At 36.1% G+C, this 27,648-nt stretch overlaps 1 protein-coding gene across 1 annotated transcript; it reads right to left on the bottom strand.

Moving 5' to 3' along the window:
* Positions 1-15,103: 15,103 nt before the first annotated feature.
* On the bottom strand, positions 15,104-27,415 carry LOC134853171 (innexin-3-like). The gene is made up of 5 exons (XM_063869126.1): positions 27,235-27,415; positions 26,035-26,226; positions 25,590-25,859; positions 17,854-18,141; positions 15,104-15,456 (listed from the first exon to the last, which is right to left on the bottom strand). Exons 1-5 carry the CDS (start codon positions 27,386-27,388, stop codon positions 15,290-15,292), a joined length of 1,071 nt encoding a protein of 356 aa, XP_063725196.1. The 5' UTR covers positions 27,389-27,415; the 3' UTR covers positions 15,104-15,289.
* Between the last annotated feature and the right edge of the window lie 233 nt (positions 27,416-27,648).

The raw sequence follows: 27,648 nt of genomic DNA, 5'->3' as shown, positions 1-27,648 counted from the left end.
CTTTTGCAACTGCGCGCTAATCGTTTATCAAGATCCAGCGTGGTCCGGCGCGCCAGAAGGATTGTATTTCCATTTTTATCCCTTTATGATCTAACAATGCGGGAGCCTGTCTGTTCCAACTTGGTACGCAAAGCAGAGGTTCTATCTCAGCTCCAACGAAATTGGTACCGTTGTCTGACCACACAACACTTGGCGTACTACGGTGGGCCAATCTTTCAATCCTCATGTGGTAAGAGATGGAGTAGATAGACTGAACAAGTCGACACGGTTAGTCATGCAGGTTAACAAAAAATCCCATTTTTTTTCTTTACTGCAGTGAATAGTCACGCAAATGGGAGCAAAATAATCCACACTACAGTTACTGAATTGCTGATGGCGGTAACCAAGCCGTTCGACAGGGAGGTCTGACATCATAGGATGTAACGTGCTTGCACTGCGTTTTGTGCAGCCAAAACAACATCAATCAATTGCACGGAGGGCCGCTTGCAGACACAACACCACAAACCCCATAAGTAATATGGACCGCAAATAATCCAAGTGTTGATGGTCGCGTGCAAATTGCAGATGCATCAGAAACAATTTCACCAACAAATGACAAGAATCTAAGGCGATGGGATGCTTAGTTTCAAAAATAATTTCGGCTAAGCGTTGAATCAGCGCCGTGGAACGAATGATGGCACCGCAATGCGAAAAGACTTTTTTACGGGTATGGCAGATTGAAACTCAACCGGGAACATTTGGGATTGAGCCAAAAGTCTCAATTTATCTTTCGCAATTGCTAATTCGGCCGGATAAGTTATTTGAGCAGTAGGCCCGAAGAAGTGTTTCTGTTTCGGCAATAACCCCAACATAAAGCAAACATGTTGCTGCAGTTTCGTAAAACTAATATACTTCTCCCAAACAAATACGGGTTCTGACTCCTTCGGTTTACTCGTGAAAGCATGTGTCTAACTGTCTATGATATCTTCCTTCAAGGTAGATGCCAGCCAGGCTGCCTGAAATTGCAGTTTCGGAATGGACAAAGCCTTCATTGTTGCTACCCATGATTTGCCAGGACCGAACGCTATTTCAGGTTTTTGAGTCTCAATAATCCTGGCAAGAAAAAAATCAACAGCGCAAAACACATCTTGCGAGTTATCCCACTCATATGCAGCTCACAATTATCAAACGGATTATTGAAATAGCAACGGGGAATGACTAATTCTCCTAAAGCAAACAGGCTTGAACAAGTGCTTCCGGAGAGCATCTGGTAGGGGATCATCCCATTGTTGCCCAGTTATGCGCCAAATGTCTGTAAGAAACAGGCGAGCCCTTATTGTGGGGTGGGGTGCCACAAAACCAATAGGGTCGAAGACCAATAAAACAAAACTGAGAACAGTTCGTTGCTCAACGGATATTTGGAGCTCACTGTTAACTCCACGACTAACAACAAGAGAGTCACTTCCATGGTTCCTCTTTAGCCCTAACACATGAGAATGCAAATGGCTATTATCACTCGCAATGTCCTTTACTTTTGCAGTTACATCAATTGGCGGGTTTAAATTTTCTTCAATTGCAAGGACATTACTAACAAACGGAATCCTCCCAATTTAAAAAGGTTCACCATATCCTTGCTTACTCTCATTGCGTCATTGCGGTTTTCGAATGAATCCAAGTAATCATCCATGTAGAATCGAGGAAGTACTGCTCTAGATGCTTCAGTAAACATTTTAACGTTATCCCTGGCGGCTTGCTGAAGTTCGAAATTCGCGCACGTCGGGGAGTCCCGAGCTGAAAAAATATGCCGGGTATACTGGAAAACTTCCACATTCGATGTAACATCGTCGCGCTACAAAAAACGCAAATAAGTTTGATCACAAGGGTTTACGCCAATCTGAAGTAACATACCCTCGATGTCCGCGGAGTCGGCAAAATGATGTTGGCGGAAGCGAATTAACATGTGTAACGATTTTTGCAGTAAATGAGGCTGAACGAGCAAAGATTTGTTTTAAGATTGGCCGTGAAATTTTGACGCTCCATTGAAAACCCGACGAACCTTACCTGTCTTGTTCGGGTTGAGGACAGGTGGTGGGGTACATATAATTCACGGGCGGAGCGGAACTGGGATTATGCGGTTCCACTGGAATGACATAACCTGTATCGAGATTCTTTTTTATTGTCTCAGTCTATTCACTCTTTAAACCACTATCTTTGACGAGCCGTAACTTCATTACTTGCAGTAACTCATTACTTGCTGTAACTTCGGCATTGCACTTGAAACATGTTGACAACAAATTAGCCGATGAAAGAAGTGGACCACTCGAAACCCATCCTACTGGCAGACGAAAAGCCATTGGAGTTTTCCTATCTGCATCATGAATATAATCGTGCGGGCGTATGTGGTGATAAAAACCTTGACCAATTGCCGTTTCGATGTCCGAATAACTCTACCAAACAAAAAAGCCGGAAAACCAACCTTTTGAGACCCATAATTAAGTTTATCTTTTAAGAAAGCGGATACATTGATGTATAATTGGTTGTATTTATGTCAGCGGGTAGTATTACCTCGTCTAACTCACTTGCTAACGGTACTTGCTTGTGTTGCTTCGCCGCTTTTGTAGGCGAACTTTACGGATTTAGGAGGGGCAACAGACGTTACTGCCTCAAATACGTGCCATGACTCTTTGAGAAGAAAGGGCTGCAAACTGTTACAGAATCCACGATGCGAGGTTCGGGTTATAGAACTGTCTGAAGTAGGCGAGATGACCTACAGGCAGTACTGCCGAAACAACTGTAGTCTGAGGAGGTAAATTTATATACGAAGGTGAGGGAAAGTTTTTAAAATTAGCAGACTTGACAGGCTCAGCATCAACCCAATGATTTGCAACTGAAAACCGGTGTGGTTGTGTTACATCTTGATTTAATTTGACCAATATTCTCAGATATTTTGCTGAGTATTAGTGCCGGCAGCAGTCGACGTAAGAGATTTCGGAATCCTGGGAGGTACTTCAGCCCCATGCATTATCGTAGAAGACAAGCCACATAGTTGAGGGTTACACACAAGAACGACGCCCACCGGGGCGTTATAGCATACCGTATTCAATCCAGAAATGTATGCGGTCGGTTCGGTTACGGGCACTACTGGATCCAAATTCGGCTTATTTTCGATCCAAGTTTCTGTGCGTTTATCTTCTGTTTCCCTGTGACAGCTTACCGAGCTAGCAAGAAGTCAACATAATTGGAGTCTTCCTCCGATTCAGTTTCAGCTCTTTTGGTTTAACATACTTTTTTTCTATTCTCATCGCGGATTTGTTTTCTTCCAACTTTGCTTGATTTCTCGTAAGCGCAATGATGTTTCAATTTGTCTCTATTTCTCTTCTGCTCTAATTTAGCCAACAACAACTCTCTTTTCTGTTGACTGGTATTCCCTGAAACTGCTTTACTCTGAACTGAGACCCTAGACCGATGTGAAGTTCTTTCGAGGAAGCCACTTTCCCGAACGCGATTAAAGGGAACTTTCTTATTTTTCAGATCCTTTATAGATCCTAGCTTTCTGAATTACCTCATCTTGTCTTTTTGTCGGCAGGTCAAGCCAATATCCCAATTACTCGCAAATCTTATCTGTATTAGTACCTTTGTCCGCCATTTGACTTATCTCATCAACTTTGAAAAAAGCCTTTTCCAGGAAAACATTTGAATTTTTGATATTCTCACAACAATCACATTTCCTTTTTGGTTCTCTATGGCTTCTTGACTGTATTTATGAACAATGAAGAGCTCATTTTCCAAATTACGTCTTGATAAAAAAAAACTTATGTACTTTCCGGCCTAATTCCTGATTCCTTGTGACAAACTGTTACGATGTGCTTCTACAATTAATTAGAGGGACGTATCAAACTTTAATTCAATACAAAAACGGCATTAAAGCACTGTAACATAAAAGCAACAACTTATACAACCACTACAGGGCCAAGCTTTTGTGCTAAAGACCTGTATAACTCGGCTGGGTGCTCCTGCAATTTGACTAAGATGAGAGTGTGTCGCTTAAAGAGCGCACTTTTCTTCTTGGCTAGCTTATTTTTTTCTTAGTCGCAACAGGCGTACTGTGGTTTTCGGCGTATCTGCGAGTGAACCAGAAAGCTTTGATCTCCAGTTTTTTGGGCTGGTGTAATGCCAAGTACTGTTTTCGCAACCTCTTATCCTTAGCTTAATATACCAAATGATTGACTATACTGATGGTTAGAATACCTATTTTTTTATTTCTTAAATGTTTTATCAGTTCCGGTGCGTTAACAACAGACGGTGGCACTAATTTTAGTCGATAGTGTTTTAGGATGACTACAAATTTATCTTCGGACAAATTGATCAAGTTTTTGCTGCGGTGGTTACTAACTGAGTTATTTATGACGTCGTGCCAAATCACGATATTAAAACTTAGACCGGTTATGGCTAAAAAATCATCAACAAACTGATTGCGGTGTGATGCGAGTAGCTTTTATAGATCGTGATGCAACGAGCTTGCACTGACAAAAAAACCAGTAATGGTTTTATACTCCAAAAAAAACAGACGAGGAGGATAAAATGAATTCACAAAAATTTTCAGGTAGACTAAGGAGTTGTCAAATAAATTAAGTCAAAGTCCCTTCAACCACTCGGAGTAGACCCGAGGTCGTCCGAGCCTAAACTAATTTAAACGACTGGGGGTTTTCGAATCGATCTAAATTCGACTGAAACTTTCAAGCCTTTGGTCGATGGCGTTACGTTTTGTCAAAACGTCCATTTTTCTCTTTTTTTTTCGTTTTTTTTTCAATTTTTTTTATAAATGGACGTTTACCGGATTCGAACTAATTGAGTCCAAAATTGTTAGCGTCCAAAATATTGGCACAGAATTTTCAGAAAACAATGACTGACTTGCTTTTTTTAAGTCGAGTATATTTATCAAAAAAACTGTCTAGTACATGTTACCATGTTTTGGTTTTAATTTTGTTTATTCATCAACAATTTTGAAGGGCATCAAGGACTTAGCACATATTTTGAAAATGATTGCAAAACAGACAATTGTAAAAAATTTAAGCGTCAAACTATGGTTTCGGGTCCGTCTTACAGTGTTTGTTCGCTGATTTACTCAGCATTGATCACTGCTGTAAACTTGGGAGTAGTCGCTCAACTTACAGGTGGCACCCACAATAAATCAACCCGAGTCACTGGGTATTCGCACCGAGACAAACCCAGGATACAGGGAAGTCGCCCAACACACACAGGCTAACTGTTCCAACACAATGGGGAGTCGACCCGAGACCCACAAAGGATATCTGTTCAAAAAATTCTCCGTTAGCTATAATTGAAGCCAGCAACCTGCCCTGTCCGTCTACTGGCTACTGTACGGCAACACAGAGTAATCGGCGAGACACTGTCCTGCTACTGTAGAGACCCTGTCAGGCCCTTGCCCTGTCCGGCTACTTATCAACGAGACACGGTCCGACACTTGCCCTGTCCGCCTACTGTAGAGGCACTGTCCGACACTTACCGTGACCTCGCCTTGCCCTGTCCGGCTACTGTATTCAGCAAGACGCTGGATTCCAGGTCGCGGCACAAAAATGTACTAAGCTTCTGGTCGTTTAAAACTGCTGTCGGGCAAATAGTTTCGTTGAATCGGAATTGGCACAAATTTATTTTTGAATATTGAAACGGTTTTTCCAGCTTTTAACATTCAGACAGAATATATTCTGTTACAATGCAACGAATTTTAGCGTTTTTAGCGTTCGAGTGCATTCACACTTTGGCAAAACACGTTTAACAGGATAACGCTATTGGGAAAAACTGAATGAGTAAAACTTCGGTTCTACAGATTTTCCTAAACGACGCACGCCAATTATGACGCAATAGCAGTACCAGTCACTTTTATAATTTGATCCGACAGCCTTTTAAGGTCTAAGGAGCAGTAGTAAAATGACAAAATTAAAGTAATGAAATATAAGAGGTTTTTAGTTTCAGATTTTTTGTGAAAATCATCCTCCCACACGCCATATTAAAAACAGAGTGAAAAACTTTGGTCCTAGTAACAAATCAGTTACAGCAAGTAAGCTTCCTTCAGCAATGGCTGTTTTTAATAGCTGGTCAATGATGAAAATAAACACTTTCACAATGAACACGTTTTATCGCAACAATATTCGCTACTTAGGTTGAAAAAAAAAAGATAGTTCAACACAAGCATTGCTTGTGTAATTACATTTTTCAGCTGATGACTTCCGCTGATAAAAGTTTTCAGCCACATGAAAACTGCACATGGAAAATATATGAGTAGCTTTTATCGAGAAACCATCCAAACTTTCGTTTATAACTTTCAGCTTAGCAAATCAATATTAGAGTTTTTAGGGGTTAATGGAGAGAAACTTGGTCTTTGCTTGCATTTCTTTGATTTTTTTTGTGATTTTTTTCACTCAAATTAGGTGCCAAAAACAAGTATTGTTATGGGTTGAGTGATATATCATTGTTAAAGCCCTTTTTTGTGATTTGAACGACTTTGAAAAACTTTTTAAAAATTCTCTGTATTCAGAAACACTGGCTGAATTTTTCTAGTTTTAGTTTGATTTCGAGCAAGTGAAGCAATTGAGTATTGCTCATTAGAAGAAAAAGGTCATATAAGATTTGGATAATTGGTTGGATTTTAAATACTAGAATTTAACATCATTTAGCGCTTCATCGGCAAAAAAATTAAAATTTTCTTTCTAATTGTGTAGTGCGAACTATTCTATGCTGCTTGCACAGCAACCGTCTGTTGATTTTATCAATATATTATTATTTTTGGAAATTTAAAAAATTGATGACAAAAGATCAAAAAATGGTTGTCAGTATTTTTCTTACCTACTAATAAAAAAAGTCTAAAAACTGTTTGTAATAACCACAGGTTTTTTATACCTGATAAACGCAAAGTCTTCGAAAATATAATACATCACGAAAACTTGTCACGAAGATAAAAGGTAAATCACCGCATGTTTTGCATACGGTTTAAGATATCCAAATCATGAAAAGTTGATATCTCAACTCACAACCAGATAACAAAACGTACAGCTTAAAATAGCTGATTCAATCAGCAAAAAATGCTGAGTTGATTTCAACGGGAATCAGTTAGACAAAATAAACAACTTTAAGCAGTTTGTGAATGAGCTGCCTAATGTTTGCTCTTGTTGTCTTCTGACAAATTTTGCAGATATACTTTTTAAGCCCGTGTCTGCCAATTGCTTGAGTTTTTATGAAGATTTGCAGAATAACAATAGATGGTAGATAAAGAACTATCAATTGATTTTTCTGAATGCAAAGTCCTTATTTTCTAGAGAAGAGCCACTTCCTAGTACCCTATTCAAAAGTCATAAGCTTGAATTTAAGCAAAAACTGAAGTTCATTAGCGTTGTTAAAAAAAAGAATCTTAATTTAAAGCAGTATATAGTTCAACTTTAAGAAAAAACTTTAAGAAAGCAATTAATAAGAAAAAACTTCTTAGACTTTATAAACTGAGGAATCAGTTTTGCAAAATGAAGTTCTATAAGATGGCTTACGAAATAAAAATAAAAAAAAATAAAAAAGAAAGGTCTGAAAATTTCAACTTACGCATTCTTTAAAATAGCAGATAGATAAATAAAATTAAAAAGCGATCTTACGCTTTACTCAAGCAAAGAATTTTACGTGAACGAATTGATTTAAATCTTGATGTAAGTAATTAGCATTGGGTATGCGCGCTCCACCATCAATAACTTAAAATCAAAAGAAAAATATCAATTACTAGCCAGAAAAAAAACAACGTTTTCAAGCAGCAAAAAAGAGAGCAAAAGTTAAATAGAATTTTTTTTCTAACTTTGACACAAGTTTCACTATTGAAGTAATGCAATAAAAAATGACAAAATTTTTACATTACAATTGAGAAAGGTACATACTAGGTTTGAAAACAGGTGGAATAAAAAAATAACTGCACCGGTAATTTCTGAAATTCTATTTAGTTCTAAAGAAAACGATTTTCAAGATTGATATTTTCACAATCATATTGATTAAATATAGATGGCAAAAGATTGTGCATTGAGAGTTAGATATTTGCTTCAGTTTTTAGTGTTCGCTCGATCTCTCCGCCTTCAGTTCGAATGTTTCCGCTCCTCACTGTTGTAGTCTTATACTTGAGGTAGCAGCACCTGTTGTGGCAGCTTGGGACTGTCCAAGTTAATGCTCAGGTATCCCCCCAATGCACCCGAGGGATGTGCAAAGCTGCCCACATCCAAACCAGCCGGGTTGCCATTTGCTTCCATTTCTTGCTCAGCTCTGGCGAACATTTCATTCACTAGAAAAATAAAGCTAGTTGGACTTTATTCTATCAACAGAGTCCAATGAAGAAGCTGAGAAGCGGATAGAAGGGGGGGGGGGTCGGCACTTTTTCAGGAATTTGTTTTTATAAGTTGTCAAAGGGTAAATAAATCTGTAATACCCTAATAATCATCTTTAATCAAATTGGGGGCAGATTTAGCCCCCTCACTGCCCTTTGCTCCCACGAATAGCTTCCCTTTGGTACTACCTTACGACATCTGTTATGATGACTGACACTGGAAGTTTTCTGAAACCGCCGCATTGATTTTGAAAATAGTTTTGAAACAAGATACTATTCATGCTATTGATCAATTTTTGAAATTAAGATTCATGAAAAAAAATTATTTACAAGTAGTAATTGACAACCAGTTGACATATCAAAACCAAGTTAAGGCAATTTTCGAAAACAATGGCACAGGTAATTTAAAAAAAAATGTTACGATTCGGAGGTTGTATCATCATTACGCCAGAAAATAATTTCAGTTGGGTTGTTAAAAGCCCGCTACGAAGTGTCCAAGTTTAAAACTCGATCTTTAAATTCTACCAAAACATTTTTGACTGCTTAATTGATTACAGATCATCACTTTATGTTCATCAATTTATAAAAAATCGCAAACCTGCGTTGCGGGTTCCTAAAGGTGCTACCAAAAGCAAAACACTAGTTGCATGACGAAACAATATAACATTGCTTACTGCAAAAGTTTATAACTCAAAATATATATTTTTAGGAAAAGTCTTGTAGTATAAAATGATCATCAACAAATAGAAAAGCTTATATAGATGAAATCTAACGAGACATTTCTGCTTAATCTGAAGTAACATACCCTCGATGTCCGCGGAGTCGGCAAAATGATGTTGGTGGAAGCGAATTAACATGTGTAACAAATTTTGCAGTAAATGAGGCTGAACGAGCAAAGATTTGTTTTAACTTTGCCCGTGAAATTTTGACGCTCCATTGAAAACCCGACGAACCCGACGAACTTTTCTTGAAGGGCAGGAAAACCAACCTTTTGAGACCCATAATTAAGTTTATCCTTTAAATAAGCGGATACATTGATGTATAATTGGTTGTATTTATGTCAGCGGGTAGTATTACCTCGTCTAACTCACTTGCTAACGGTACTTGCTTGTGTTGCTTCGCCGCTTTTGTAGGCGAACTTTACGGATTTAGGAGGGGCAACAGACGTTACTGCCTCAAATACGTGCCATGACTCTTTGAGAAGAAAGGGCTGCAAACAGTTACAGAATCCACGATGCGAGGTTCGGGTTATAGAACTGTCTGAAGTAGGCGAGATGACCTACAGGCAGTACTGCCGAAACAACTGTAGTCTGAGGAGGTAAATTTATATACGAAGGTGAGGGAAAGTTTTCAAAATTAGCAGACTTGACAGGCTCAGCATCAACCCAATGATTTGCAACTGAAAACCGGTGTGGTTGTGTTACATCTTGATTTAATTTGACCAATATTCTCAGATATTTTGCTGAGTATTAGTGCCGGCAGCAGTCGACGTAAGAGATTTCGGAATCCTGGGAGGTACTTCAGCCCCATGCATTATCGTAGAAGACAAGCCACATAGTTGAGGGTTACACACAAGAACGACGCCCACCGGGGCGTTATAGCATACCGTATTCAATCCAGAAATGTATGCGGTCGGTTCGGTTACGGGCACTACTGGATCCAAATTCGGCTTATTTTCGATCCAAGTTTCTGTGCGTTTATCTGCTGTTTCCCTGTGAAAGCTTACCGAGCTAGCAAGAAGTCAACATAATTGGAGTCTTCCTCCATCATACATACTTTTTTTCTATTCTCATCGCAGATTTGTTTTCTTCCAACTTTGCTTGATTTCTCGTAAGCGCAATGATGTTTCAATTTGTCTCTATTTCTCTTCTGCTCTAATTTAGCCAACAACAACTCTTTTTTCTGTTGACTGGTATTCCCTGAGACTGCTTTACTCTGAACTGAGACCCTAGACCGATGTGAACTTCGAGGTTTTCCAGCACCTTTCGAGGAAGCACCTTTGTCCGCCATTTGACGTATCTCATCAACTTTGAAAAAAGCCTTTTCCAGGAAAACATTTGAATTTTTGATATTCTCGCAACAATCACCTTTCTTTTTTGGTTTTCTATGGCTTTTTGACTGTATTCAAGAACATTGAAGAGCTCATTTTCCAAATTACGTCTTGATTAAAAAAAGTCATGTACTTTCCGGCCTAATTCCTGATTACTTGTGACAAACTGTTACGATGTGCTTCTACAATTAATTAGAGGGACGTATCAAACTTTAATTCAATACAAAAACGGCATTAAAGCACTGTAACATAAAAGCAAGCAACAACTTATACAACCACTACAGGGCCAAGCTTCTGTGCTAAAGACCTGTATAACTCGGCTAGGTGCTCCTGCAATTTGACTAAGATGAGAGTGTGTTGCTTAAAGAGCGCACTTTTCTTCTTGGCCAGCCTATTTTTTTCTTAGTCGCAACAAGCGTACTGTGGTTTTCGGCGTATCTGCGAGTGGACCGGAAAGCTTTGATCTCCAGTTTTTTGGGCTGGTGTAATGCCAAGTACTGTTTTCGCAACCTCTTATCCTTAGCTTAACTTTTCGATACCAAATGATTGACTATACTGATGGTTAGAATACCTATTTTTTTTATTTCTCAAATGTTTCCTCAGTTCCGGTGCGTTAACAACAGACGGTGGCACTAATTTTAGTCGATAGCGTTTTAGGATGACTACAAATTTATCTTCGGACAAATTGATCAAATTTTTGCTGCGATGGTTACTAACTGAGTTATTTATGACGTCGTGCCAAATCACGATATTAAAACTTAGACCGGTTATGGCTAAAAAAACATCAACAAACTGATTGCGGTGTGATGCGAGTAGCTTTTATAGTTCGTGATGCAACGAGCTTGCACCGACAAAAAAACCATTAAAGGTTTTATACCCCAAAAAAAAACAGACGAGGAGGATAAAATGATTTCACAAAAATTTTCAGGTAGACTAAGGAGTTGTCAAACAAATTAAGTCAAAGTCCCTTCAACCACTCGGAGTAGACCCGAGGTCGCCCGAGCCTAAACTAATTTAAACGACTGGGGGTTTTCGAATCGATCTAAATTCGACTGAAACTTTCAAGCCTTTGGTCGATGGCGTTACGTTTTGTCAAAACGTCCATTTTTCTCTTTTTTTTTCGTTTTTTTTTCAATTTTTTTTATAAATGGACGTTTACCGGATTCGAACTAATTGAGTCCAAAATATCGGCCCGAAAATTCTCAAAAAACTGTAAGACTCACTTCATTGTTAGCGTCCAAAATATTGGCACAAAATTTTCAGAAAACAATGACTGACTTGCTTTTTTTAAGTCGAGTATATTTATCAAAAAAACTGTCTAGTACATGCTACCGTGTTTTGGTTTTGCTTTTGTTTATTCATCAACAATTTTGAAGGGCATCAAGGACTTAGCACATATTTTGAAAATGATTGCAAAACAGACAATTGTAAAAAATTTAAGCGTCAAACTTGGTTTCGGGTCCGTCTTACAGTGTTTGTTCGCTGATTTACTCAGCATTGATCACTGCTGTAAACTTGGGAGTAGTCGCTCAACTCACAGGTGGCACCCACAATAAATCACCTCGAGTCACTGGGTATTCGCACCGAGACAAACCCAGGATACAGGGAAGTCGCCCAACACACACAAGCTAACTGTTCCAACACAATGGGGAGTCGACCCGAAACCCACAAAGGATATCCGTTCAAAAAATTCTCCGTTAGCTATAATTGAAGCCAGCGACCTGCCCTGTCCGTCTACTGGCTACTGTACGGCTACACAGAGTAATCGGAGAGACACTGTCCTGCTACTGTAGAGACCCTGTCAGGCACTTGTCCTGTCCGGCTACTTATCAACGAGACACGGTCCGACACTTGCCCTGTCCGCCTGCTGTAGAGGCACTGTCCGACACTTATCGTGTACTCGCCTTGCCCTGTCCGGCTACTGTATTCAGCAAGACGCTGGTTTCCAGGTCGCGGCACAAAATTGTACTAAGCTTCTGGTCGTTTAAAACTGCTGTCGGGCAAATAGTTTCGTTGAATCGGAATTGGCACAAATTTATTTTTGAATATTGAAACGGTTTTTCCAGCTTTTAACATTCAGACAGAATATATTCTGTTACAATGCAACGAATTTTAGCGTTTTTAGCGTTCGAGTGCATTCACACTTTGGCAAAGCACGTTTAACAGGATAACGCTTTTGGGAAAAACTGAATGAGTAAAACTTCGGTTCTACAGATTTTCCTAAACGACGCACGCCAATTATGACGCAATAGCAGTACCAGTCACTTTTATAATTTGATCCGACTGCCTTTTAAGGTCTATGGAGCAGTAGTAAAATGACAAAATTAAAGTAATGAAATTTAAAGAGGTTTTTAGTTTCAGATTTCTTGAGAAAATCATCCTCCCACACGCCATATTAATAACAGAGTGAAAATTTTGGTCCTAGTAACAAATCAGTTACAGCAAGTAAGCTTCCTTCAGCCAATTCGAAACGATTTAAATCTCCGCTTACGCGCTAATAGCGCTAATTATATAGCGCGTTAATTGTCCCAAATTGCCCTAAATGGTAATTTTTAAACACCCATAACTTTAAGAAAAATATTCACAGGTGAAATATCTTTCCAAACTTAAGCTCAAGACATCAATACTTTTTGAATGATACAAAAAGATCCCGTCAAAATGTCTAGTTAAAAAGTCGAAGTTTGTCTGAAGAAAAAACCACACCGAGCACAAATGTTCCGCTACTTTCGTTAAGAAAGTCGGAGCATTGAAAGTCTGTGTTAATAACCTTAGCAATGGCTGTTTTTAATAGCTGGTCAATGATGAAAATAAACACTTTCTCAATGAACACGTTTTATCGCAACAATATTCGCTACTTAGGTTGAAAAAAAAAGATAGTTCAACACAAGCATTGCTTGTGTAATTACATTTTTCAGCTGATGACTTCCGCTGATAAAAGTTTTCAGCCACATGAAAACTGCACATGGAAAATATATGAGTAGCTTTTATCGAGAAACCATCCAAACTTTCGTGTATAATTTTCAGCTTAGCAAATCAATATTCGAGTTTTTAGTGGTTAATGGAGAGAAACTTGGTCTTTGCTTGCATTTCTTTGATTTTTTTGTAAATTTTTTCACCCAAATTAGGTGCCAAAAACAAATATCGTTATGGGTCGAGTGATATATCATTGTTAAAGCCCTTTTCTTGTGATTTGAACGACTTTGAAAAACTTTTAAAAAATTCTCTGTTTTCAGAAACACTGGCTGAATTTTTCGAGTTTTAGTTTGATTTCGAGCAAGTGAAGCAATTGAGTATTGCTCATTAGAAGAAAAATGTCATAAAAGCTTTGGATAATTGGTTGGATTTTAAATACTAGAATTTAACATCATTTAGCGCTTCCTCGGCAAAAAAAAAATTAAAATTTTCTTTCGAATTGTGTAGTGCGAACTATTCTATGCTGCTTGCACAGCAACCGTCTGTTGATTTTATCAATATATTATTGTTTTTAGAAATTAAAAAAGTTGATGACAAAAGATCAAAAAATGGTTGTCAGTATTTTTCTTACCTACTTATAAAAATGGACTAAAAACTGTTTGTGATAACTATAGGCCTTTTTATACGTTTCTACCTGGTAAACGCAAAGTCTTCGAAAATATAATACATCACGAAAACTTGTCACGAAGATGAAAGGTAAATCACCGCATGTTTTGCATACAGTTTAAGATATCCAAATTATGAAAATTTGAGATCTCAACTCACAACCAGATCTCAAAATGTATAGCTTAAAATAGCTGATTCAATCAGCAGAAAATGCTGAGTTGATTGCAACGGGAATCAGATAAACAAATTTGAGCAGTATGTGAATGAGCTGACTAATGTTTGTTCAAGCAGTCTTGTGACAAATTTTGCAGATAGATTTTTTTACGCCCGTGTCTGCCAATTGCTTGAGTTTGTATCAAGATTTGCAGAATAACATTGAATGTTAGATAAAGAACTATCAATTGATTTTTCTGAACGCATAGTCCTTTCTTTACTAGAGAATAGCCACTTCCTAGCATTCTATTCAAAAATCATAAACTTGAATTGAAGCAACAATTGAAGTTCATTGGCGTTGTTTAAAAAACGAATCTTCATTTAAAGCAGTATATAGTTCAACTTTAAGAAAAAACTTTAAGAAAGCAATTAATAAGAAAAAACTTGTTAGACTTTAAAAACTGAGGAAACAGTTTTGCAAAATGAATTTCTATAAGATGGCTTACAAAATAAAAAGAAAATAAATAAAGAAGAAAGGTCTGAAAATCGCAACTTACGCATTCTTTAAAATAGCAGATAGATAAATAAAATTGAAAAGCGATCTTACGATTTACTCAAGCAAAGAATTTTACGTGAACGAATTGATTTAAATCTTGATGTAAGTAATTAGCATTGGGTATGCGCGCTCCACCATCAATAACTTAAAATCAAATCAAAAATATCAATTGCTAGCCAGAAAAAAACAACGTTTTCAAGCAGCAAAAAAAAATTACTTCGTTTAGGTTAGGAACATCTAGAGCAAAAGTTAAAGAGAATTTTTTTTCTAACTTTGATACAAGTTTCACGATTGAAGTAATGCAATAAAAAGTGACAAAATTTTTACATTAAAATTGAGAAAGGTACATACTAGGTTCAAAGTGGTTCATTCTGGTAAATTTTGAAAACAGGTGGAATAAAAAAATTACTGAACCAGTAATTTCTGAAATTCCATTTAGTTCTGAAGGAAACTATTTTCAAGATGGATATTTTCACAATCATATTGGTTAAATATAGATGGCAAAAGATTGTGCATTGAGAGTTAGATATTTGCTTCAGTTTTTAGTGTTCGCTCGACCTCTCAGCCTTCAGTTCGAATGTTTCCGCCCCTCACTGTTGTAGTCTCATACTTGAGGTAGCAGCACCTGTTGTGGCAGCTTGGGACTGTCCAACTTAATGCTCAGGTATCCTCCCACCGCACCCGAGGGATGTGCAAAGCTGCCCACGTCCAAACCAGCCGGGTTGCCATTTGCTTCCATTTCTTGGTCAGCTCTGACGAACATTTCATTCACTAGAAAAAAAAACCTAGTTGGACTTTATTCTATCAATAGAGTCCAATGAAGAAGCTGAGAAGCGGATAGAAGGGGGGAAGGGGGGGATCGGCACTTTTTCAGGAATTTGTTTTTTATAGATTGTCAAAGGGTAATTAAATCTGTAACACCTTAATAATCATCTTTAATCAAACTGGGGACAGATTTAGCCCCTCACTGCCCTTTGGTCCCACGAATAGCTTCCCCTTTGGTACTACCTTACGACATCTGTCATGATGACTGACACTGGAAGTTTTCTGAAACCGCCGCCGTCGTTGCCCCCCCCCCCCCCCCCCCCCCCCTACCCCCCTCAATAAAATCTAGATCCGCCCCTGGATCAAAAATTACTCCGTGTAAAAGTTTACGGTTAAAAATTTCCTCCAGAAATTTTTTTGAAAGATCACAAAAAGCTTACGAAGCCTAAAATTTTTTCATTTTTGTTCAAAGTTTGAGTCCCTCTAGTGATATACGAAAAAAAAAGATTCAATTTGAATTTTTCATGGACTTTAAAAAAAGACAATTTTTTTTTACAAAATTCAGAGTTCAACGGTTTTTAAACTTTTTTTTCACCCAAAACAGTTTTCTTCCTCATATGCCTTGTTTTTATTAACACAAACAAACAAAACCACAAGTCGGCAATAAGTCATTTGTTGAGTGTGCTCTTCTTGATTCACTAAAAGCTTTTAACTCAATGGTCAAAAACTTCTAGAAAAAACTAAATAAAAATAAATATTAGATTAGTTAAAATCTTAAGACTTTGATTCATCTGCCATGAACTGTATTAAGAGTTACCTGATCAACAGTCAGGATTGAACTGTCTTTTTGGAATAGAAGCAAATTGCCTCGTAGTAGTAAGAAGACGTCGTCAAGGTCAAATTTTTCAATGATATGCACAAACGGTAAACTGTAAACTCATTAAAGTGCTACCACACTCCTAAATCAGAGTAAAAAATAGGCAATGCCAAAAACTCTGAGAAAAAAGTTGCTAATTTGTTGAAATATTTCAACCAAGCTTGAAAAAATCAATCAAAACTGAAACTATTGATTTTGAAATTAGTTTAGAAACAAGAGAATATTCATGCTGATGATCAAATTTTGAAAACAAGAGTCATGAAAAAAAAATTATATACAAGTAGTAATTGACAACCAGTTGACATATCAAAACCAATTTAGAGCAATTTAAAAAAAATGGCACAGGTAATTTAAAAAAATATTCCGATTCGGAGGTTGTATCATCATTACGCTAGAAAATAATTTCAGTTGGGTTGTTAAAGCCTGCTACGAAGCGTCCAAATTTAAAACTCGATCTTTAAATTCTACCTATACGTTTTTCACTGCTTAATTGATTACAGATCATCACTTTATGTTCATCAATTTATAAGAGATCGCAAACCTGCGTTGCGGGTTCCAAAAGGTGCTACCAAAAGCAAAACACTAGTTGCATGACGAAACAATATAACATTGCTTACTGCAAAAGTTTATAACTCAAAATATATATTTTTAGGAAAGGTGTTGTAGTATAAAATGATCATCAACAAATAGAAAAATTTATACAGATGAAATCTAAAAAGACATTTCTTCTGAACCAATTTAGGAAATAACCAAGCCAAGTGTTGTCCAAAAAAACAATCATGAAAATTAATTAGGTTCTCTTAAAATTATTATCTTCGTCCAATATTTGTGTTAGTCTGCACTGTCTATACTCTACACTGTCTTAACTTTTGATTAATAACTGTAATTATATATCAAATTACCAATTTTAGTGTTCCTAGAATATCAGTGTTCTTGTTTTTGTTTTACAAAAAAAACTCATATTTCACACTTTGTGTTTTCAAATACGCTTTGATAGCGCACAGAAAACGAAAAAAGTGGTTCGCAAAAAAGATGAACTCCTTGTTCGAGGTTTTCATCATATAAAAGGATAAGTTTGAACAATTGTCTCCGTTAATTAATCCAATTAGGAATAAACTTGTTGCTCAATGTTGAACTTCTACCTATTTGTAGAAGATTATGATTCCAAATTTGAGCTGCTCAGAATTTGAGATTATAAATTTAAGAAAATTATAAAGGCGAAAATGAATGTGTTAAAATCAGGCGAGCATTTTGATTGTAACATTGTGTGACTTCGCAAAAATACGCACACTAATTCTCCAGACCGCCATGGCAAGAAGCCATCAAAGATTACAAAATCGAGAGTCGGTTTAAGGTTGCAATTGGGTGGTAAGGGGCTCTAAATTTCGTAATGAGACCTCTCCTCTGTTGGCAAGCTTGTTAATTGCCTCATATTAAAATTTTTGTTTTTGCCTGATATAGTTTTGCCTAATACATCCGCCTTCTTCTGTCTAAAGACGCTAATTGAAAAAAAAAACAAATCTAACCTATTTCGGAGAGCATGACTGGGTTCGTGGTTGCTGAAAATAATCGCACTAGAAATCGTCCATCCAATTTCAACTCATTGCCCAAAAACTGGTTAATCTTCTGATCCGAGTCGGAGTTGATGACGTAAGCAGTCTGGTATGAACAGCAAGTAATTCGGAAAATCCAGGAAAGAAAGTTGAAGATTGTTAGGATGGTTATTAGAATAAACCAAAACCAGACTGCAATCAGAATCTTTTGAAGTAAATCTCTGCTGTTGAGAAGACACTCAAATGTACGAGTCTGTTCCTCTGAAACATGAATTTGATTTTAACGTCATGGTACTAAAAAAACGAGCACTAGAGCTGGTATTATTTTTTTTCAATATTTTTAGACTAGCTTTTAGAAGATTGCTTAAACTACCTACGTTATCTTTTCTCACTTTCCCGAAAAACAACACCAAAACTACCAATCAATTAATGTACATCTTTACGCCCTAGATATTTTACTCCACTGCCGTTCTAACACGTACTTTACTCCAAACTACTCTTAACCCTATTTCTGCAAAACTTCAACCATTTTCAAAAGACGGTAGGCGCGCTTCACGCACATCGGCGCTTTGCTGCGAGGCCCGGTTCAAACTTTCTTACTGACTCTTACCTTCTGCTGGGGCAAGCTCGCGATACGTTGGCGCAATTGCGGCAGTCACTACTCAAAAAACAATTTGAGAATTTTTTTGAGCGATAAGAAATAAAGAGTTCACTACATTGTGTGGTGTAATATCCAGGGGTGATGAAAAAAAGCTATGTGAAATAATTGATAATTGATTGTGATCAAATAATTGGTAGTCAAGAAAATCCGAACATCTGCACATATTTTGTGTAAATTGAATGTAAAAAAGGCATAAAAATCAAATTAAATTAATAAAACCAATTTTATCGTTGCTAGAACCCGTAGGAAAAAATAACCAAACCAAGTTGACAAAATTTGGAAGTTAATTGATCTGGAATCAATTGAAATTGATTTTTTCAAGCTTGATTTTTGCATCAAATCAAATTTTTCAGTTCTTTGCTACATTAATAGTATAAAGTCGAATCAATCCAAGTCTAGTCAAAAAGTGATAATTATTTTAAAATAAAGTTTTAAAAAGTTTACAGTCACTGAAACGTTGTCGTAAAGTGCTTTTGTACTTTTGGTTATAAAATTTTGATCAATAAATACCAACACATTAAGTGTATTTAATTCGTAAGGTCTTCTACACATAGGCGTCAAACGTTGTTTGTACAAAAAATCAAATTTTAAGCTTTAAAACGTCAACAACTTTTAAATTTTGTTGTTTTTGCACTGCTTTTGTTCACTGAAAAAAAAATGAAATTAAATTTATCAAGACCCGCCAATGAAGATCCGATAAGCTGATGGGGCATTTGGCACATCTATATGTAATTTTCTAATACCATTTTAAATCAAAACAGGTGCTGATTCAGGGGAGGGAATTCAGCCCCCTCACCGCCCAAAGAATTCCTCTTAAGCTATAATTTTATAATAACAATTTCTTGCCGACTGTCTGCAAAATTTTTCTGAAGGCGCTTTTCGTGGCAGAAATCTACTCAGTTTGAGGGAGTGGTACGCTTCAAAAAAACTCTTACAAAGACCCAAAAACGGATTTATTGGTTTGTTTTGTTTTAGTTTTGCCTACGGCGCAGAAAGTTCTAACCAAATATGGCCATTAAAGTGCTTTGGTTTTGCAATATCTTTTCAGGTTACTGAATTTGAACGATGCGAATTAATCAAAAACTGCTCATTTAGACGTCGGATTTTAGTTTGCCAGTAATGTCAACACGTAAACATCGTTTTCAAAAATTTATTTAACCTAAAAAGCTTTAGTTTTCGACCGATGAAATGGGTCAAAATCACCGACATTTCGGCATTAACAATACAAAAAAGCAAAGTTTGTACCGCCTACTACTTTTTCTACTACGGAAGTTAATTCATAAATGTGTTATACAGCGACGAATTTCACTTTGCAAACACAAGCGAAAAAACTGAAAAAAAAACAGATAAAAATATTACCCATTTATATTCAATTAGCTAAACTTGTTTCAAATTAAACCAAATTTGTCTTTCAGCAACTAATTTGCCAAAAAAGTCAAATTCAACTGTATCTGAACAATTTATTCAACGATATTCATTGATTAGAAGTTTTGTAACTTAAGCAAAAAAAGAAATTGATCGAAAAAACGAAAAGATAGCGCAAATAACCCAATAAGAGGAAATAATGTCGAATTATCTGAGGGTTCTATTTGTTCATAAGATCGTCAATTTGAAACCATGCAAATTGTCACAACTGGGTTTGTAGTATAAGAAACAGTTGATTTTCATCCACAGGAAATTGACACATTTAGCCGGAATGGGCAAAGCAGCCGGCCGAGCGAACAAAGTTAAAGGTGCCGACGTAAATTGAAGCGGGCCGAAAATTGAAAGTGGAATCAGCCGTTATAGAACAATCATAGAAATAATTCTAACTAAGTTTACGGTTAAAAACACAGGGTTCTTGTTTACTGGTTTACAAAAACATGGATTCGGAGGACGAAGTTTTTTGTTAGGCGAAGTTTTTTGCCTAGCAATTTCTCCAGTTTTATGCTTCTATAGTATAGATAAAGAGTGAGATTTAGAAATTGAAAAGGAAACAACACATTTATTTTCATTTTAGGACATTCTGCTCTTTTTTTTACTGCTCCTAGATTTTACTGCAAATTCTGCTTCTAGATTTACTGCTCTTTTTTTGCTAACTTACTCGTTTTGCTAACCTACTAATAAAACCATAATACTAAGATCTTCTAAAACCTTTGAATATTTCTGCGAACCAAAATATGATTTTCCAGGAACTTTTAATATGTTACTTCATAGCTGTTTTGACAAAATTGAACCCATTTGCGGAAAAAGATAAGATCCTTTTGATTTTTTTTCAGATATTTATATGCAAAGACCTTTTATGGTGACAGTTTTCATTTATTGGTAATTTTGTTATTCAATTTGCGTTTTCTGTAATCAAGTTATCTCATCATTTTTATTAGATTCCCCAAGTTCGTCTGTTTTTGTTGCATTATTGCAAATTTTGGTTAAAAACTTCAATACTTAAAGTGAAAAAACTTCTGTTGGTGAAAAAACTAGATTTACTGCTCTTTTTTTGCTAACTTACTCGTTTTGCTAACTTACTAATAAAACCATAATACTAAGATCTTCTAAAACCTTTGAATATTTCTGCGAACCAAAATATGATTTTCCAGGAACTTTTAATATGTTACTTCATAGCTGTTTTGACAAAATTGAACCCATTTGCGGAAAAAGATAAGATCCTTTTGATTTTTTTTCAGATGTTTATATGCAAAGACCTTTTATGGTGACAGTTTTCATTTATTGGTAATTTTGTTATTCAATTTGCGTTTTCTGTAATCAAGTTATCTCATCATTTTTATTAGATTCCCCAAGTTCGTCTGTTTTTGTTGCATTATTGCAAATTTTGGTTAAAAACTTCAATACTTAAAGTGAAAAAACTTCTGTTGGTGAAAAAACTAGATTTACTGCTCTTTTTTTGCTAACTTACTCGTTTTGCTAACTTACTAATAAAACCATAATACTAAGATCTTCTAAAACCTTTGAATATTTCTGCAAACCAAAATATGATTTTCCAGGAACTTTTAATATGTTACTTCATAGCTGTTTTGACAAAATTGAACCCATTTGCGGAAAAAGATAAGATCCTTTTTGATTTTTTTCAGATATTTATATGCAAAGACCTTTTATGGTGACAGTTTTCATTTATTGGTAATTTTGTTATTCAATTTGCGTTTTCTGTAATCAAGTTATCTCATCAATTTTATTAGATTCCCCAAGTTCGTCTGTTTTTGTTGCATTATTGCAAATTTTGGTTAAAAACTTCAATACTTAAAGTGAAAAAACTTCTGTTGGTGAAAAAACTAGATTTATTGCTCTTTTTTTGCTAACTTACTCGTTTTGCTAACTTACTAATAAAACCATAATACTAAGATCTTCTAAAACCTTTGAATATTTCTGCGAACCAAAATATGATTTTCCAGGAACTTTTAATATGTTACTTCATAGCTGTTTTGACAAAATTGAACCCATTTGCGGAAAAAGATAAGATCCTTTTGATTTTTTTTCAGATATTTATATGCAAAGACCTTTTATGGTGACAGTTTTCATTTATTGGTAATTTTGTTATTCAATTTGCGTTTTCTGTAATCAAGTTATCTCATCATTTTTATTAGATTCCCCAAGTTCGTCTGTTTTTGTTGCATTATTGCAAATTTTGGTTAAAAACTTCAATACTTAAAGTGAAAAAACTTCTGTTGGTGAAAAAACTAGATTTACTGCTCTTTTTTTGCTAACTTACTCGTTTTGCTAACTTACTAATAAAACCATAATACTAAGATCTTCTAAAACCTTTGAATATTTCTGCGAACCAAAATATGATTTTCCAGGAACTTTTAATATGTTACTTCATAGATGTTTTGACAAAATTGAACCCATTTGCGGAAAAAGATAAGATCCTTTTGATTTTTTTTCAGATATTTATATGCAAAGACCTTTTATGGTGACAGTTTTCATTTATTGGTAATTTTGTTATTCAATTTGCGTTTTCTGTAATCAATTTATCTCATCATTTTTATTAGATTCCCCAAGTTCGTCTGTTTTTGTTGCATTATTGCAAATTTTGGTTAAAAACTTCAATACTTTAAGTGAAAAAACTTCTGTTGGTGAAAAAACTAGATTTACTGCTCTTTTTTTGCTAACTTACTCGTTTTGCTAACTTACTAATAAAACCATAATACTAAGATCTTCTAAAACTTTTGAATATTTCTGCGAACCAAAATATGATTTTCCAGGAACTTTTAATATGTTACTTCATAGCTGTTTTGACAAAATTGAACCCATTTGCGGAAAAAGATAAGATCCTTTTGATTTTTTTTCAGATATTTATATGCAAAGACCTTTTATGGTGACAGTTTTCATTTATTGGTAATTTTGTTATTCAATTTGCGTTTTCTGTAATCAAGTTATCTCATCATTTTTATTAGATTCCCCAAGTTCGTCTGTTTTTGTTGCATTATTGCAAATTTTGGTTAAAAACTTCAATACTTAAAGTGAAAAAACTTCTGTTGGTGAAAAAACTAGATTTACTGCTCTTTTTTTGCTAACTTACTCGTTTTGCTTTTATAGATTATTATTGTGATAATACGTTTGATTCTCGTTTGAAGAGGTGCCATTGATGAGATGCCCGTCTTAGCGTAATGCAAGTATTCCAGATTGTAGAACTGGTTGAATGTAAGCTTTGTAACTCAATATCATTTGTTTTGAAGTTAAGTATTTGCTTATTTGATAAAGAGTCCACACAACTGAAGCCTGCTGTTTTTCATTGTTTTGATGTGGTTATATAACCTTAAATTCGGATCCAGATTAACGTCTTAATAATTAAATCCTAGAGGTAATTCTATTAACTTTAAGCGCTTTTTGTTTAGACTTGGTTTTCCAACAAATATAATTGTTTTTGTTTCTTCACTGCTCAAAGTTAGTTTTTTTTTGTTATCCATGCATTAGCTTTGTCAAAGATTCTCTGATGCACATCTTTAGATTGCTGAACAATTTACCCGGGTCGAGATCCCGCTCAAAAACCGCTCAAGATTTGAGCGGTTTGAGCGGTTTTCCAGCAAGATTTGAGCAGTTTGAGCGGTTTGGGCGGTTTGGGCGTTTTTTTTGGAAAAACCGCTCAAACCGCTCAAATCTTGCTTAGAAAACCGCTCAAAAACCGCTCATTTCTTGCGGTGATTTTGAACGGTTTTTCAAGCAAGATTTGAGCGGTTTTTGAGCGGTTTTTGAGCGGTCTTCCCGGGTCGAGGTCCCAGACTCAACGTTTCTCTTCTCTGCAAAACTCGAACGAGCACGTTCATCCAGGGGCGACCAATATGTAGTAAGTTTCCAAAAAGTGCCCAAAAACAGCATTTTTGACCAGCTCTTCACGTCAACAACCCCACCCACACCCCCCCCCCCACCAACCCAACTTATCCCCCCTCCCCCCCGCCAACTTACTCCCTCCCCCCAACGTACCCCCTCAACGTATCCAACATCCAACAAACCCCCCCAACAACATACCCCCCCCCCCCCCCAGCACTTCAAAAACTTATCAAGAAGATAAAAGATGAGCACCATAGTAGTTGATCAAGCGCAGCGGAAAATATGCTGAAAGGTAACAAAACATTCAGACATGCCCGGAACTAGTTTTCTGTTCATGATTTTCATGAAATATATTAGTCCTTAACAACCAGATCAGACATGATCCAGTTCATTGAAGTTTCTATCACTATAATATATTTGTGTTCTACATTCTCGGTTTCCAACTTTAGCCCATAGAATTCATAAGTGATTCATTATTCGTGACAAAGACAGTATATTTGTTGTGCATGTTTAGCATAGACTAAGTCAGCATAGACTAACGGATAAGGCGTCTGACTTCGAATCAGAAGATTACGGGTTCGAATCCCTCTATGGGCGACTTTTTTTATTAAACCTTGCGCGGTTTTTGAGCGGTTTTTTTAGATAAACCGCTCAAAACCGTTCAAATCTTGCGCGGTTTTTGAGCGGTTTTTTTAGATAAACCGTTCAGAAACCGCTCAAACCGCTCATTTTGAAGCAAGATTTTGAGCGTAATTGTCTAAAAAAACCGCTCAAACCGCTCAAATCTTGCTTCAAATTAGGTGAAAAATCTCGACTCGGGTAGCTTGTTTCCAATACTGCAAACATTGTCATTGTTCAAAGTTGGCCTCAATAACTGAGAAACAACCGAAAAAAGAAAGCTCTGATGAATCTCCCAAAACAAGCAACTTCACAACTTTTTCTAAACGTTGGATCATAAACTTGTTTAATGCAACCAATGAAACTGCCAAGGAATTTCCTTTTAGGTGTGTTTTAGATTTTGGTTTTAGCTCGAAATCAGGTTCCACAGATAATCATCAGAAAAGGTCGAGTGTTATATCAAATAAAGATTTTTCAGTCGTGATTCGATATTTTAGTTTAAACTTACTGTTACTTTGTGTGTATCAGTTAACATTTTCGCGATTTTCCACCTAAATCAGTCCGACTTGAAATTTTTCAATATTTGTTTTAGAATAAACAGGATGGGAAGGATATGTTGTATTTGCACATCAATCGACTATACCTGAATAATTAATTGAAATCTTTATTTAATCAGTTTTTCATAGTTTGCTATCGTTGATACTCTTTTTTGCTTTAATCAGGTTAATCGATAAATTCTTTTTCAAAAGATAACATGTTTGTAGTACTTTTTTCAATGTAAACAAAATTCAAAGCGTCCATCAATTAAAACTGATAAATCACTTGACAGTGAAACAAGTTTCTTTTTGCCTTTTGACAAATGGCTGCTCGCTACTTTTCATTTTGTTAACGTTTTTTTTTGCTCCGACTTTCAAATAAAAAGCGTAATACTTATACTTGGTGCAGTTCTTCTCTATTCAGCTAATTTCAATCTAACCTAATTCAGTCACTTTTAACAAACAAATAACGAGAAGCTAGAAGTAAAGGAAAAAATTGAATATTTTTAAATTAAATATTCGCCTTACTTTTGTTTTTACTTTAAAAAAATTACTTTGATTGGTACATTCGAAACTACTTGCAAAGCATCCGGCTAACATTGTTTAAATATGAACTTGTTTTGTTAACTTACCTCCCAATAATCTAACTTTTACATCACAGAGCACAACTCCAGAATAGGTGAGCTTGGAGTACTCTCCCATCAACTCTACTAGTTCAGGACAGCACTTGTACAGGCACTGCATTACCATCGGCACCCCCACGTAGTAGAAGGAGGGGTTGACACAGAAGGTGAACATGAGAGCGGAGAAGGCAATGGCCACCAGGTATTGCAGTTGAGATACAGGTAACTGATTGAGATAAGGCATCGACATGTGAGACAGGATAGGAACGGAGAACAGTCCTGGAAAACACTTTGTAAAAAGTCCAACAATCCAATTCTTCCAGAAAGCCAACAATATGAAAGTTTTTTTAAATATGTGAAAAATTAACCTATTGGACTAAAAACTCAAAGTGGGAGTTAAAGACAAACTTGGAGGTGGGGGTTTTGTAGTTAGAATGCACTGAAATCAGCTGACCGGAGTTTTTTTTTCGCTTCACTTGCAGGTAGTTTTCCATCTGGTTTGCAGCCAGAGTTGCCACTTTTTCCACACAATGCCCACTGGAAGACAACACTGGGTTCTCCACAGTTTTCCTTAGGGAGTCCAGATCCATGCCCAGGCATCTGGAGATCATCTTCCACTCAGCAAATGGGTAGTACAGTAGGAGGGCTTCAAACATGCTTTTTTCATTTATTTTTCAAGCCATCCTCTTTTCCCTTCATTGCTCTTCAACCAGTGAGACAAGTTGATATTGGAATTTTTTTGCTGATATTGGAAAGTTTGCTGAAACTTCAAACATTAAAACTGGTCGATAATATAACGGTTCCCCTAAATTTGACGATTTTTTTGTCTAGCGTAGAACAGTTTCAAAAAATGCGTAAAAAATGATGTTTGCTGATAATTGTTGTGGTTGGAGTAGAGAGATTTGTTGTTTTTTGTTATTTAAGATTTAAAACATCAATTTAGTCAGCCTGTTCAAAACGTTCTGATAAATAATGCAGCGGACAAGAGTCGACTCTAAACAGTTTTTAGTAGTGCTTTTAGTAAGTGCTTACAAAGAGGTCACCCTGCTGATACAAACACATTTTCATCGTTATGCATCAGTTCACTTTTGTTTCAATGCACAAAAAAAGAAAATTGCGTTTGTGTAGACTTTTTCCTCTTCTAGTGTTTATCAGGAAACTGTAACATGGGATCGGTGATGTGTTAGAATTAACTGTTTTCAGATCTGTTATATCATTGATGTCAACTCTTATGCCAAGTATTGCATTCCAGAAGCACAAATTATCATTTGTTTTACTAATTTTTCTTTTGTGTATATGACCAGTATTTAACCTTTTAAAATCTATTCTCAGAAATTAAGTAAGAGATAAAAATTTTAACTTCTTGAGCATCATGTCGTGAGCGCTTAGAACCTAAAATTTTTTCAGTTAAGTTTAAATAAGGTTGCATCGGGTTTCAATTGAATGAGAACATATTGGTCATCAAAATTTTACTTTTAAAAGACAAAGATGCTTATCATACAATTTTTATTTATGAAAATTGTTTGAAAAGCATTCTTTCCATAAAAATTTAATGCTCTCGATCTTTTTGGTTGCTAAATTTTTGTTTTCAATTTTATTGAAAAAGATAAAACCAATTGTTTGCATTCGGAATAATGAGAAAGCACATTCTTACCAGTCAGAAGAAAAAAGAGTGGTGCGTTCTTGGTCAGGTTTTCAACTGTTTCAGATCCCATTTCGACTTCGTTGGGGGACTCCGACATTGGTATGTAAAAAAAGTCAGCTGCGGCACAATAATCCGACATGTATTCTGCCTGTTTCGTGCCCATTTCAAAGCCAGTGAAGCAAGTCGCTGGCTCACCTGAAGACAAAATTTTCTAAGACAAAAATTTTGCCTGACAAGACAAAAAAGAGATTTGATACATTTCAATTTTTCATTTCACAAAACATCATCAATGAAGTTGACAAATCAAGAAGCACATTTAGCTGCTCTTGTTGTGCATTATTGTCTCTCTTGAAACGCCAAAAGTCACAATTTATGTCTGGTTTTCTGATCGTTTTTTTTTCGAAGTATGCTCTATCAAGATTA

This window comes from Symsagittifera roscoffensis, chromosome 8, assembly GCF_963678635.1.
Source record: "Symsagittifera roscoffensis chromosome 8, txSymRosc1.1, whole genome shotgun sequence".
NCBI lineage: Eukaryota > Metazoa > Xenacoelomorpha > Acoela > Convolutidae > Symsagittifera > Symsagittifera roscoffensis.
The sequence above is the reverse complement of the archived record's forward strand: the minus strand, read 5'-3'. Positions and strand labels throughout refer to the sequence as shown.